Below are 12,854 nucleotides of genomic sequence, written 5' to 3'. Positions count from 1 at the left end.
GGATGCAGCCCTGGTCAACCTGATCTAGTGTCTGACTTAGTGCTTGGCAACCCTGCCTGCAGTGGGAGGGGTTGAACTAGGTGGTCTTTGAGGTCCCTTGCAACTCTACCTATGATTCTGTTATCTGTTTTTCAGTACTCCTACTCTGTAAGCAGAATGTATCTACTAATGCTGTAAGTCCACAGCAACAGGTGGTGACAAGTACCTTCCAGATACTTTTTCCTGAACTCTTTTTTTTTTTTTTTTTTTTTTTTTTTTTGTGAAGTTAGCTACCTTGACCTTATTATTTTTTCTGAACTACACCATGTTCTGGATCACTACATTACCTTCATATAAATAGCCTCTAGAGAAAATTGTACTTTTTAATCTGGACTATTTTGCTATTTCTGCTTATATTACAGCCTATAGAACAGCTGTTTTTGTGAAGGGCAGTGAGGTGTGGCAAAGGGCAGGAACAGGCAAGAACCCAGTGGACCAGACCAGATGCCAGAGAAATTACAACTTCAAATAGTTCCTAAGCTTCTAAACTTAATTAATGGGGAAATGAAGCATTCTGATAGGAGAACAATTGGGGTAAAAGTACCCAACTCCCAGAAAACACTGGAAAATAAATTTTTCAGAGTCCTGGACAATCCTATGTTTGTGCAGCCCAAAGTAAGTGTATCGGCAGGGATGAGCTTGCCATCTTAGAGCTCCTCCTGGAGCTCTACATCATCTACCTAGTACAGAGACAATTGCCTTGGTCATTTCTCTGTAAAACTGCTGGCAGTGTTACTTTTGTAAACACTTAGAGTATTCCCTACAAAGTAGTTAAATCCAGAGTCAATACTTCCCACGCTGGTGGACTAATTGCCCACCCCTCTGACCTGCACACAGAGGAGCAAACAAAGCAGGCATGCCCATGTCCCCCTCTTCTTGGCACTGTCCCACTGTTGAGAAAGCCATACAAAATTTATAAGATCAAGGATAGAAACTTCTGTTACGAGAGCACATAGAATCATAGAATCATAGAATGGCATGGGTTGGAAGGAACCTCAAGGATCATGAATCTCCAACCCCCTGCCACAGGCAGGACCACCAACCTCCATATTTAATACTAGATCAGGCAGCGCAGGGCCCCATCCAGACTGGCCTTGAACACCTCCAGGGATGAGACATCCACAGCCTCTCTGGGCAGCCTGTTCCAGCACCACACCACTCTCATAGTAAAGAACTTCCCCCTGACATCCATCCTAAATCTTCCCTCCTTCAATGTAAAACCGCTTCCCCTTGTCCTGCTATTAACTACCCTTTCAAAGAGTTGACTCCCCTCCTGTTTATAGGCTCCCTTTAGGTACTGAAAGGCTGCAATGAGGTCACCCCGCAGCCTTCTCTTATCCAGGCTGAACAAGCTCAATTCCTTCAGCCTGTCTTTGTAGGGGAGGTGCTTCAGCCCCCTGATCATCTTTGTGGCCCTCCTCTGGAACCCCTCCAACTGCTCCCTGTCTTTCTTGTATTGGGGGCTCCAGACCTGGACACAGTAGTCCAGATGGGGCCTCACAAGGGCAGAGTAGAGAGGGACAATCACCTCCCTGTCCCTGCTGGCCACCCCTCTTCTAATGGAGCCCAGGATACCATTTGCTTTCTGAGCTGCAAGAGCACACTGCTGGCTCATGTTAAGTTTTTCATCCATCAGGACCCCCAGGTCCTTCTCTGCAGGGCTGCTCTCAAGGATTGCTTCTTCTAGTCTGTATATATGCCTGAGCTGCAATGAGTTTCTACTTTCATGCATGCTGTTGAAACTTTTATTAGTGTTTTTGTCTCTGCTTGCCAGCTCTGCAAAAACAAACAAACAAACACATTTTCATGTACATTCACATTAAGCAATTATTAAAATATTAGCCTAGATTCATACTAAGAATGCCTAAAGGGCTCTCCAACAGAATGCCTGAAAATTGCACTAGGATATTACTGATCTGTGCTCAACATTTCCAAGAAAACAAGCACTTCTTCCACCCTGCAGACCACAAAAGGCACAGCCTTTTGGTGAGTCAGTTTTTCTGCCCTCAGGTCTTATGTACTTCTCTGCAACCAGAACGAGTGCATCCAAGGGCAGAAAGTGACCCTATCTTCATTACGACTTTATCTTGCTCATCATACCTTGCATTTGCAGGTTGTACAAGGAGATCCCACCATTGTCCATACAGCACCGCTAAGTCTCGTGATTCCATAGCCATCTAGACAGGTTTTCCTGATGTCATAGGTGATGTTGTCAGCTAGACAGGGGTCACTGACGCAGTGAGGACAGCACTCTCCTTCTGAAGTGGCTGTGTACTCACAGTTTAGATTTGGACACAAAAGAGGCCAACAATCCACCTCTCCTTCCTGTACAAAAATGAAGGAAAGCTCATTGAATCTATTGCCATTTATTAGCTAGATTCCCATCCTGTTAAATGGAAAAGTGTTATTTTGCCAAAATTGATATAGATTTAATGGATCAGCTCTCAGTGTGGTTGATCATGCAGCTGCAGAGTATCATTTGGTAGTTTCTTGACTTAAAAACACTGTGAATATAGGAAGATAGTCTGAGTTCTGGGAGGTTTAAAAGGCAATATTAAATAGTGTCTTCCAATAGTTCTACATAAACTGTAATTTTTGCAGTAAATATTTATATCTTCTTTCTACTTACGGTCACATAAACACCACAGTAACTGCTTAAATGGGAAATTAATACTGCAGATACATGCAGTCTAGTATGTTTGAGAAACACTGAACATTGACCTAAATAGCAAAAGTCAAAATGGATTTTACTGTCAACTGCTCAAGGAACTGTTACACCAATAGCAGGTACCTTCCACGAGGTGACTTTATGTTAGTATTTAGCTTTGAAAAAAACAGACATTGCTGTAGCGTTCATATGTCTATACTAAACTGGACTTGCATGAAGCTACTTTATAAGCACTTCAGATATTGATAACATCATATAATGTGCATAATCTGATTTACTGCATCACTGTCTTTCAGCTCTGTATGTTTGTTAACCTAATATTAAAATTAGGCAAAGAAATTCTGACTACAAACACAGTAACCCCTGTAGAACACATCATGCTTTATTGCAGTGTCATTGCTACTGGTGGTGTTTCAGTTTCTAGCTGTTCTTTTGCAAACATAAAAAAAAAATCTTAGAATACAAAACAGAATACTTACTGCTGTACATTATGGATGATTATCACTTAATGGTAACTTAGCTTTGAATGTAATTTGTTTCCTGATGCTCAGACACCTCTTGATTAATATCATATGTGAAGATGTTATACAGACAGCTATAAATGGAAAACTGCTCATTTTAATGAAGTTCACTGCTGCAGCAATTAGTATATCTGTGCAAAAATAAAGGTTTGGGGAAATAATCTACAGTGCCTAATGAGAAAGGAAGCACTCTTTATTTTCCATGTTTGTCTAGTAATTTTGCTTTGCTTTATTCCATCTTTTCTTGGTTAATTTTTTGCTAATTCACCATGTGGCACTGGCACTTCATTTTTCCAGCATCTGCTGAGTTAAAAATGCACTGTTCATTTTGATAAGACAAGTAGACCAGCTGATGTAATTAAAAGCTGAAACTCCTCCAACCAAATCCATCACATGTGAAATAACTTTAAAAAATCATTTAAAGATCAGATGACCTTATAAAAGTGGGCTTTGCTAGAAATCCCAATCATTATTCTTGCTCTCCTCCAAAATGCTTTACTCATACCAGGCAACGACACTGCTGACAGCTGTAGGTCCAGTTGTCCCCACTGCGGTACAGCTTGTGCCCAGTTTGATCGAGGCACTGGCTGGTGACACGAGTGTCACACTCCGGGCAGCAGAAGAGATCAGCGCTGGGGTTCTCGCAGTCACAGGCTGTTCTCCGACAGAAAATTTTCCCATCCTGCAAAGACATATTGCCCTAATGTCAACCAAAAACCACCGGACAGCAACATCTGATGTTAAAGGTGGTCCCTTTAACTTTGTAGAAGTATGATGTAGCAAAATAACAGTGGCTCTAATCGTTCTTTACTGTGAACTCACAACTGGCTCTATTCCACATCTGAACCTATGAGCTTAAAGTTAAATGGACTGCAAACTATCAGCAACCATGATAATTCTTTCCATGTTTTAAAGATAGCTTGTTTCCCACAGGCTCTCCAAAATATGATTTTGCTAAATATTTACATAATGAATTGGATGGCACATTTTGTTAAAGACCATTAAATAGAGTTGTTTGGGACAAACAAAAGATTTGCTTCTCCATCCGAAAAGGGTATATACTCTTTGCATCCAACAAACTGATTTTATTCTAAAGATTCTAAAAATGAAAATTGGAGGAATTTTGTTTGAAATTATACTGTTTACTATAGGTGAGCCAACATACGCCACATGTAGACTTGGAGCTGAAATCATGGTTAGCAACGAGGAGATTATTGAAAATTTTGACATCAAATTCTTTTGTGTTTAATGCTGATTATCAGATTATTCCTTATTCACGCAAACCTCACCTGCAGCCAAATCTGAAGCTAGTGCTGAGGCATGAACGAAACTATAGTCTGCTTTGAATCACAGCTGTACAATTTGCAAAACAACTGCACTCATTTCATGTCATTTCACTCATTTCATTGGAGCTTTTCCATATTGTCATCAGAACCTTGTTCTGAGTTGATAAACCTGTATCTGATATAAGTGGGACATGTTTTTTTGACTGCCATCAAATAAAGGGATACCTGTCAAAGCAAGAAAATATTTTTCCTCTTGATACTTTTCATAAAAAGAGGAACAGCAGTCCTGTAGGAAACTGTTTGTATCATGTTTTTAAGCAAATCCAGGCTTGGCCACAATGCAACATGTAGAAAATCAGCATCAGGTAATCATAATGTCCCCATCAGGCAGTGTCACCAATACATTTTGTAGTATTTTTGGACTGATTAGCATATTGCTTTCTGTTGTAAGAAGAATTAAAATGCCCTGTTATGCCTATTAAGGAAAGATAAGCGAATTTAGGATTACAGAAATGTAGAAACGTACCAGCTCAGCATGGTTCTGAAGTGCTTTTGACAGTGACAGGGCATACAGCTAGATTGCACCATTGGCTTTCTTGTGCTTTGCGTCAAATTAAGGTAACTGAGAATTCTGTACTTCTGGCTGATTTGTCATTTTTGCCATGGGAGTAGGAATTAACAAGCTTTGTTTTCCCTGGTTCTAGTAATTGGAGTAAATCAGAAAGTCAGGAATATGGTTCATGGCCTAGTTCCTTGCCTGCTCCTACTGGCCAGATGCAACACAGGGAATTAAGCTTTTCCTCCTCAAAAACAAAGTCATCCGCCCATTTCGCAAGTGGTGAAAGAGAACTGAAAATCTTCTTTAGTGGAGAGTTATGACCAAATCTCTGTTCTCACAGGTGGGAAAGGAGGACTGTCTCCACCTCTTGCCAATAGCAGGCATCAGGTTCCAGGTGAGCTGTGCCAGGTGTCTTGACAGCCTAGTGCCACCAACAACAGCGTTCTCTCTCCTTTTTGTAATGGAGTGCTGATAAATAATGGCTAGCAACTACCTGTCTGCTTAAGCCCACTTTATTTTCTAAGCTTTCAAGACTATTTTTCTAATTCCTCTTTCATCTGGTGACAGCGCTGGTAGTTATCTGCTACTCTGAGCCACCACACTCCTACCTAGGGGAGCTCCTAGGGGAGCAGCTAACCTTTTACTTTGTCTTCACTCTCTGTATTTCAGAACACAGACAAGACTTGATAATTTTGCCAGAGACCTTTTAGTAATCATAATACACTGCTACTGTCCTTATTCTTTAAGCATCTGTGATTTATCTAAAATCTCATTATGTTCAGTTCTATGCCTTTCAAAAAACATTTTTATTCCCATTTTGCAACGACATAACGCCTCTTAAGCTACAACACTGTACTTGCATCTTTGCAGGTCTGCACTAGCATTATGGGTTTTGATAGGAAAAAACTAAGAAATAGAAAGAAAATAGCTTATTTCCTTTTGATGGGATAATGACATTTAGCATTTTATTAATATCTCTCCCTCTTTCCTTTTCTTACAATTCTATGGGCTTCATAAGTATCAGTGCTATGAAGACAAAGCTGCTCTTAACAAAGAAAAACTGACTTGCAAAGGTATTATTGTAAAGGGTGACTCAAGTTTCCACAGAAGCCCAAAGCCAATGCGACAGAAGTCAGAACCTGAAGAAACCGGACCACCATGCTGTTCTCACTGTCAGGAACACACTTCACCTGGGCAGTGTTCCCAGTGCCATGCTTACCTCCCAGATTTCTTTTGCATTGGGAATGAAGGCTTATCTGAACTAGGGGACTGACACAAAAGCTCACATATAGCCTGACACACAACCAGGCATATATTCCTTTACAGCAGAGGGGAACTCCCCTCCATTCCCCTTGACATTTCTATCAGTCTTTGTGCATTAAATTCACAATAGTTCAGGAAGATATTTGTAGAGGATGCATCAAACACACTTAGGGTACTACATTAATTATACAGTCAACTAATTATTTTTTGAGAGTTTACAGTTTTGTAAACTTTGGCCTAGTTCGAAGAGACTCAGTCTGACGAAACACTGGAACCCTCTGCTTCAGATTACAACTGGAGTAATACACCTTCTCATATTTGATATTATCCTACTCCACAAATAACCTTACTTAAAGAACTTCAAAGTGAAGTTTGCTATCTGATTTCCTTTGTACTGGATTCTGAGTCAAATAATTTTCAAGATGAGATCCATGCATTCCAGTCGTTCCACAAAATATATCGCCCTCTACAGTAAATTTAATAAAAGAAAATCCAAAAGAAGGCATATTATTTTACATCTGCAACACTGATTTGTTTCGTAGAGAAAAGAGGTGAGTAGGATCATTTTAAAGTTGGAGTAATAAGTATAAGGAATGATTTAGTTACACTCTGCCCTTTTCCTCACTGAAAACAGAGCAAGCTGCACAAAGGTCAAGCAGGACCAGCTCTCTGTGCAACTGCACTGAAATGGTAGAGCCCTGCAGTAGGTTTGGAGAGTTGTCTGGTGTAGTGAAAGCAATCACAATTTATGAAATATGTCTCAATAACAGATTTCAATAAATGCTGAGTGAAGGCTTTTCTTTTCTGCTTGGGATATGATGGAGAAGGAGCTCTCCTTGTTCTACAGACAAGAATTTGGCTCTTGAAACAAGGCAGCTATTGGCATGAAATGAAATGCAAATGTTAATTCACAGAGAAAAAAGACTAGAAAATGAGGAAGATATAAAGGAAGAGTCATAGCAAAAAACTGCCAAGCTTAGTTTAAAATATGTATGCACTAGTCAATCATTTCATGTATTTTCATATACTAATAACAGCATTCAACGTAACAAATAAGAACAATGAGAAATAGCAAAGAAAACAAATTACAGGCAATCTAAAATAGGAATTCTAATAGTTATAATTCTGCAAAGGCAGACCAGATGTCTTCACATGTATTAAACTGTTTACTCTATTGACTAGAAATCCTTTCATAAGTCAGCCTATTCCCCAAGATTACAATAAAACCTTGATATGTATTCACTGCAGTTGTATACTTCAGCTTCTGAAGGGAGGAGTTTTAGGGAGCTTGAGGGAGGCTACTTGAAGTAAAAAATAAAGCAACTAACAAGATTATATTCTCAGCTGAGCCCAAAACAGCAGGGTAGTTTGTGGGTTCTATTCACTCTAAAGTCTTGATTTTCCCTTCTGGTATCCTATTGCAATATAGACATGATGAAGCTTTCAGTTTCTTGTAACGTCATCATAACTTTTCATCCCTGCACTCCTCCAAACCCTCTGTTGTTTCTATGGCTCACAAGCATTAAGACACAAGAACAGACAGGTCACTTCTCATTCCTTATGTTTAGCTTGTCACACTAGCCAGAATTCCATTTTAATTATATAAGGACCAATACTTTTTCTGCAGTATCTAAGCACAGCTTTACCAGTGCTATGAACATATCAGGTCAAAGTGGCCGTGAAAGATATACCCTTCCTAAGACTAGTGTAATTCTACAGTTCTACTGAATGTTAGGGTGCATTTCAGTGACAGTGCCCCTCTTTAACCAGTGGAAATGAAGAAAGTATTTTAATTTTATTAGCATGCTCGAAAGGAATGGTCAATTTCCAGAGGGGGGAAAATAAAAAGGAAAAAAAAAAAAGAAAAAAAAATGGTTCTGTTAACTCTCAAGTAGGTTTATATATATCATGCCTGGCTTCTCCAAAGGTGCAAAGACTGCTGCACTGCTCAAGTGGGAAAACTGCCAACACAGCCAAGCTGGGATGCAAAAGAGAAAGCTGGCCTTTACCCTCTCCACTTGAGAAAATTAAGTAAGTGCTTAATGATAAGTCCTCTCGTCATGCTTCTTAACCAGTTAATTTACACATATTGAGGCCAAAGAGAAAGACAACTGATGAATACTTGTCCTGAGAGATGCATATTCACATGAAACAGAAGCTGAAAGCCCTTTTTAGCATCCAGAGTAAGCATGCTGATCACCTGCATGTCACATTGAAGGGTGACAAGAGATCCCCATGAAGGCCTGCCCCAAATGGCTCCAGCCCACAGGATGTCATCGTAGAAGGGTTAGTCACTATTCAGTTGCAGCTACTTTTGCACAATAAGAAAAAAAAATCAGACCCAGAATTTCCCAATGACAGCTTCAGTGCCCACAGCAGAGCTTACCTTCTGCCCTAGCACCGTGGGCTCAGAACTAGTGTTTCGCCAGAACCGGTGGCACTGCAGTATGGGGTTTCTGACATGATCTCACCTTGCAGGAACAAACGGAGCATCTGTCCTCCCTCAGGGTCCACACCTGCCCATTCCGCTTGAAACCACCTTCATGGAGACAGTCTCCAGTACAGGATGGTCCAGACGGACAAAGGCAGTCAAACCCTCCTGCCAGGTTCACACAGGCTGAATCATTCCAACAGGTGTGGGTCTTTAAGGCACACTCATCGATATCTAGAAGACAGGAGATTTATAATGTTTTGGGCATGTTTTTCCACAGGGCAAATGTTATTCCAGTATTGAGTAGTTACTGTGTTTTTACTGGTGGAAAAGAGTATCGTCTTTCTGATATCTTCCACGTATGTTTGACATCAAACACTTTTTTTATTTTAACTTACTCATCATTGTTCATTTCGATTCCACAAAAATTCTTAAACTCTCTCTAATAGGCTTAACTGTAAATGCTGAGACCAACATAGCTCGTGGAACTACCTATCACTGATAACTGATCTGCCTTCAGACAAGGGTGTATTGTGATTTTCCAGTGACAAGAAATCAGTCTGTTGGACTACTCTGTTCTGGATTTTACACCAAAATAGTAGGGCACTATTTTTCATAAGCATGATTAATGCTTCCCATACTAATAGCTATGAACTGCATCCTTTTCCCATAATAGGAGAGCAAAGTGAATTTAAATAAAAACAAAAAATCAAAGAAATCAGAGGCATCTTATACACACACACACACACACACACATACAAAGTCTTAAAGCTATGCAGGAATAGCATGATTTAGCAATGACACAAAGAAGAAAGTAGCAATAGGAAATCATTATACACTAGAGAAAAGTGAACTACAGTATCCCATTAAAATTTCTTCTGAAGGAGAGCCGGTAAAGCAGTGAGTCTCTTTTGTTTCAGTCTTTACAATGAAAGTTCTAAACAACTTTGGGAGGAAAACTAGAGAAGAAGATCCTATAGAAATATCTGATGTTTTTCATCGTGAAAATTTCTGATTACAATTACATGAATTCAAAAATCATAAGGAAGAATCCTCAGATCATTTAAAATGCCCTTATTGCTAGGGTGAAATTTATAACTGTTCAGTATTATCCACGAGTACTTTTAATTCCTCTCTAAAGTGACAAATTTAAAAATTTAGTAGAATTTAAGAAGAAAAATTACCTAAGCCCTAATTAAGTGGGATGTGATGGCTAGTTGTCCTGCTTCTTGGGTAAGTGCCATGGGATCACTAGTCCTCTCCTCAGAAAGCCAGAACTTAAAAAGAGACATTAAGAATTTTCCGAACAATCTGAAGGAACTTAACAATCAAATCACTAAATTTCTGCTGATCTGGTTAGTAAAATTCTTCATTTGATTCATCATTACTTGTTGCCCGAATGATATTAATCACCAAAAAAGAACATTACTACTCTATTTTCATGCCACAGCACTACAGAATATTTGAAAGGCCCACTAGCAGTGCTGTAACAGGGGTTCCACTAGGAGAAACTGAAACGTGTTCACTGTTTTAGCAGAGCCAGAGTATGACAGAAGTGAAAGCCATGAAGAGTGACACAAAGAAAGCTATGAATAAACCGGTATGGAAGGAATTATACTCAAACAGCTACAGTAAGACTAAAAATACTTTTTAAAAAATACCGTTTTCCTTTCAATAGACTTTGTGTTATATTTTTTTGTCAAAGAAAAAGGCTTAGATGCTGCATTCACTTGGTCTTTGTTGACATCAACAAGCAATATTCAACTGTCAATACTCTCTATGCCATAGTAAGGACTTTTTGAGCTGCATATATACAGTATGCAGTGGGATCACGGTGCAGATTAGAGGAGTATCTTTCACAGTTCAAAATGGAAGGGATTTCATAAATGAACATTGAGCCATATTGCCTACACAGCGCCATGTAATTTCTTTACTTATGACACAGAAAACTAATTCTGCTTCCATATAATTTAACAGATTTATGGAAAGCCAGATGTTAGCAATTATCAAAACTAACATTATTCATATTCTCAGTGGTGCCAACCTGTTCATACTGCACTACTTAATGTGTTATATATATCCAAAAGGGAAGAGTGCCCAATTTACACACTGCTGCTTCTTTCAGTTCAACACGCATAAAAAGGATGACCCTATTAAGAGAAGCCCAACCTGGCAAATGGGACATTCTTGACAAAGAAACCAATCGAGCAAAGCTGAGTAACATAGCATGAACATAAATTCCTAATTGCTACTCCTTTTGCTCATTTTTTTTTCTTTCTTCATGCAAATGGTGGTTTCTTATTATTTTATGGCATTTATTATTTAAAAGTTTTAGCTATTAATCAAACATAAAAGGCTTGGACACTGCACTCATTTCCAGCTGAACTTTTAATAGAGCTAATTTTCTGAGAACATCCCTCTAGCATTTTTTTCTTGTTGCTGATTACATTTCTAAAAGTCTGAACAAACAGTCAGCATTCCCAGGAACTTGAGGATAATAAGTCATAAAGTTGTATTTTTGTACTTTAATTCTGCAAGACAAAAAGGGAAGAAATGGGGGTTGGGGAGGGAACACACATATAAAAAAAAAAAAAAATCACTGACAAATGCTCCCACATTTTTAGCTCCTAGTTAGCTTAAGGAAGTCCTTTAGCTTAATGGAGATCACATGGTATTGTTGACATTGATGTGAGATCAGCATGTACATGGCTGTGTAAAAAATGGAAGAAAACAGTCATATTTACTGTGAAATTTCTTTTAACAATTGGAAATTATGTGTCAACTTAGCTGTTGAGAAATCAGCATAGTTTAAAATTCTGAACATGTCCAAAACAATCTTCTAATGAATATGAAAATTGTATGATAAGACTCTTGCATATAGATTATTTTTATATTATTCAAATCCTTGCTCAGCTCAAATTCCCCATGCTCCTATCAGGTTCCATTTGCTTTCCCACAGTTGGTCTCAGAAAATATTGGTCCACAACTGCAACATACAACAAAGCACAAGGCAAAACTGTACACAAATGGTATTGCCCATCATAGCAACACCAGGCAGAAGGTGAAATACTCATCTATAAAACTAAGCAGTTTTTAAGAACAGACAAGCAAATATACAAAATAGCAAGGAGAATCTCTAGTCTTTCTCTCCATATAACTCAAGAACAAGACATCTTTACTGAATTTTGCAGGAATCAGTTCTTCCATACAGTTTGTCAACCTGTGAATACAATTTCATTTTCCTCCTTTTATTCAAACCTAGAGTATGATCTTGCAAGATTACTTGTTATATTGAGATCATCTGTTGCATAAACTACTAATTAACACAAGTAAACAGGGCAGAGCTTTATTTCTTAACGGAACAGCTTCTTTTCAAGAGTGAAGAGTGCAAGTACAGAACAGCATTGACTATAAACAGAAAGTTGTTTATACAGCTAGCCTGCTATTTTATATCAACAATATATCACCAACAGCAAAGTGACTGCTGCTAAGACTTGCCACCTCAAACATTGTACAGGGCTATTGTAAAAGTGATTGAGATCTTCACTCTTCAAATACTTTAAATGTATACTTCTCTACACAAGCACACAACTGAAGTACCTGATAGATATTTTAGCTATAACACAACCAGTCCTTTTGTGTGATGGGAAAAAAAGAAAAGCCACACAAGACGTGCTCATTTCTTAATATGCTTTTGAAGTACATAAATATAGCTTGGTAACATGGGCATACAAGAAAGCAGAATCAAAATGGAATAGAATAATTCCCTGAGATGCAATTTCCTTTTCCATCCTTTTTGGCTGCAACGAGAAGTAATTTGCCTCAGATATTATGAGAGGTCCCACAGACATTGTATTTGAATGGGTGGAAGACAAGCATGACTGTACATATCAACAGAAGTTCATTAGCTTGGTTTCACTGAAATTTCAAACCAGTCCCCGGCCACTCCATTTCTTAGCTTTTCAGGCTATTCAGGTTTTAACGATGTGACTTTTCTATAGCATCTTAATAAATGTGTGCAAGCATGTCATGCAGTGAGGTGCTCTGTAATAGCATGATAAGTTGTTGCAGAAGAAAGAACCCTACT

At 38.7% G+C, this 12,854-nt stretch overlaps 1 protein-coding gene and 1 long non-coding RNA gene across 10 annotated transcripts in view; one reads left to right on the top strand and one right to left on the bottom strand.

The window, feature by feature from the left end:
• Window positions 1-12,854, bottom strand: part of NELL1 (neural EGFL like 1) — a 286,028-nt gene that overhangs the window by 2,902 nt on the left and 270,272 nt on the right. For 6 of the 9 annotated variants that reach the window (XM_001234166.7, XM_015286235.3, XM_015286237.3 and 3 more), the window contains 3 exons: window positions 8,808-9,001; window positions 3,734-3,910; window positions 2,140-2,364 (listed from right to left, as the gene is read on the bottom strand). In XM_001234166.7, coding sequence (XP_001234167.3) covers window positions 2,140-2,364; window positions 3,734-3,910; window positions 8,808-9,001 — 596 coding nt within the window. Of the gene's footprint in view, window positions 1-2,139; window positions 2,365-3,733; window positions 3,911-8,722; window positions 9,002-12,854 lie in introns of those variants that run through there. The other 3 variants (XM_015286242.3, XM_040701524.2, XM_040701525.2) reach the window with 2 other exon arrangements.
• LOC121110891 overlaps window positions 1-12,854 on the top strand; it is a 125,495-nt gene that overhangs the window by 104,260 nt on the left and 8,381 nt on the right. The gene's annotated exons all lie outside the window — the stretch shown is intronic.

Source organism: Gallus gallus, chromosome 5, assembly GCF_016699485.2.
Source record: "Gallus gallus isolate bGalGal1 chromosome 5, bGalGal1.mat.broiler.GRCg7b, whole genome shotgun sequence".
Taxonomy (NCBI): domain Eukaryota; kingdom Metazoa; phylum Chordata; class Aves; order Galliformes; family Phasianidae; genus Gallus; species Gallus gallus.
This window is presented reverse-complemented; position numbering and strand designations above follow the sequence as displayed.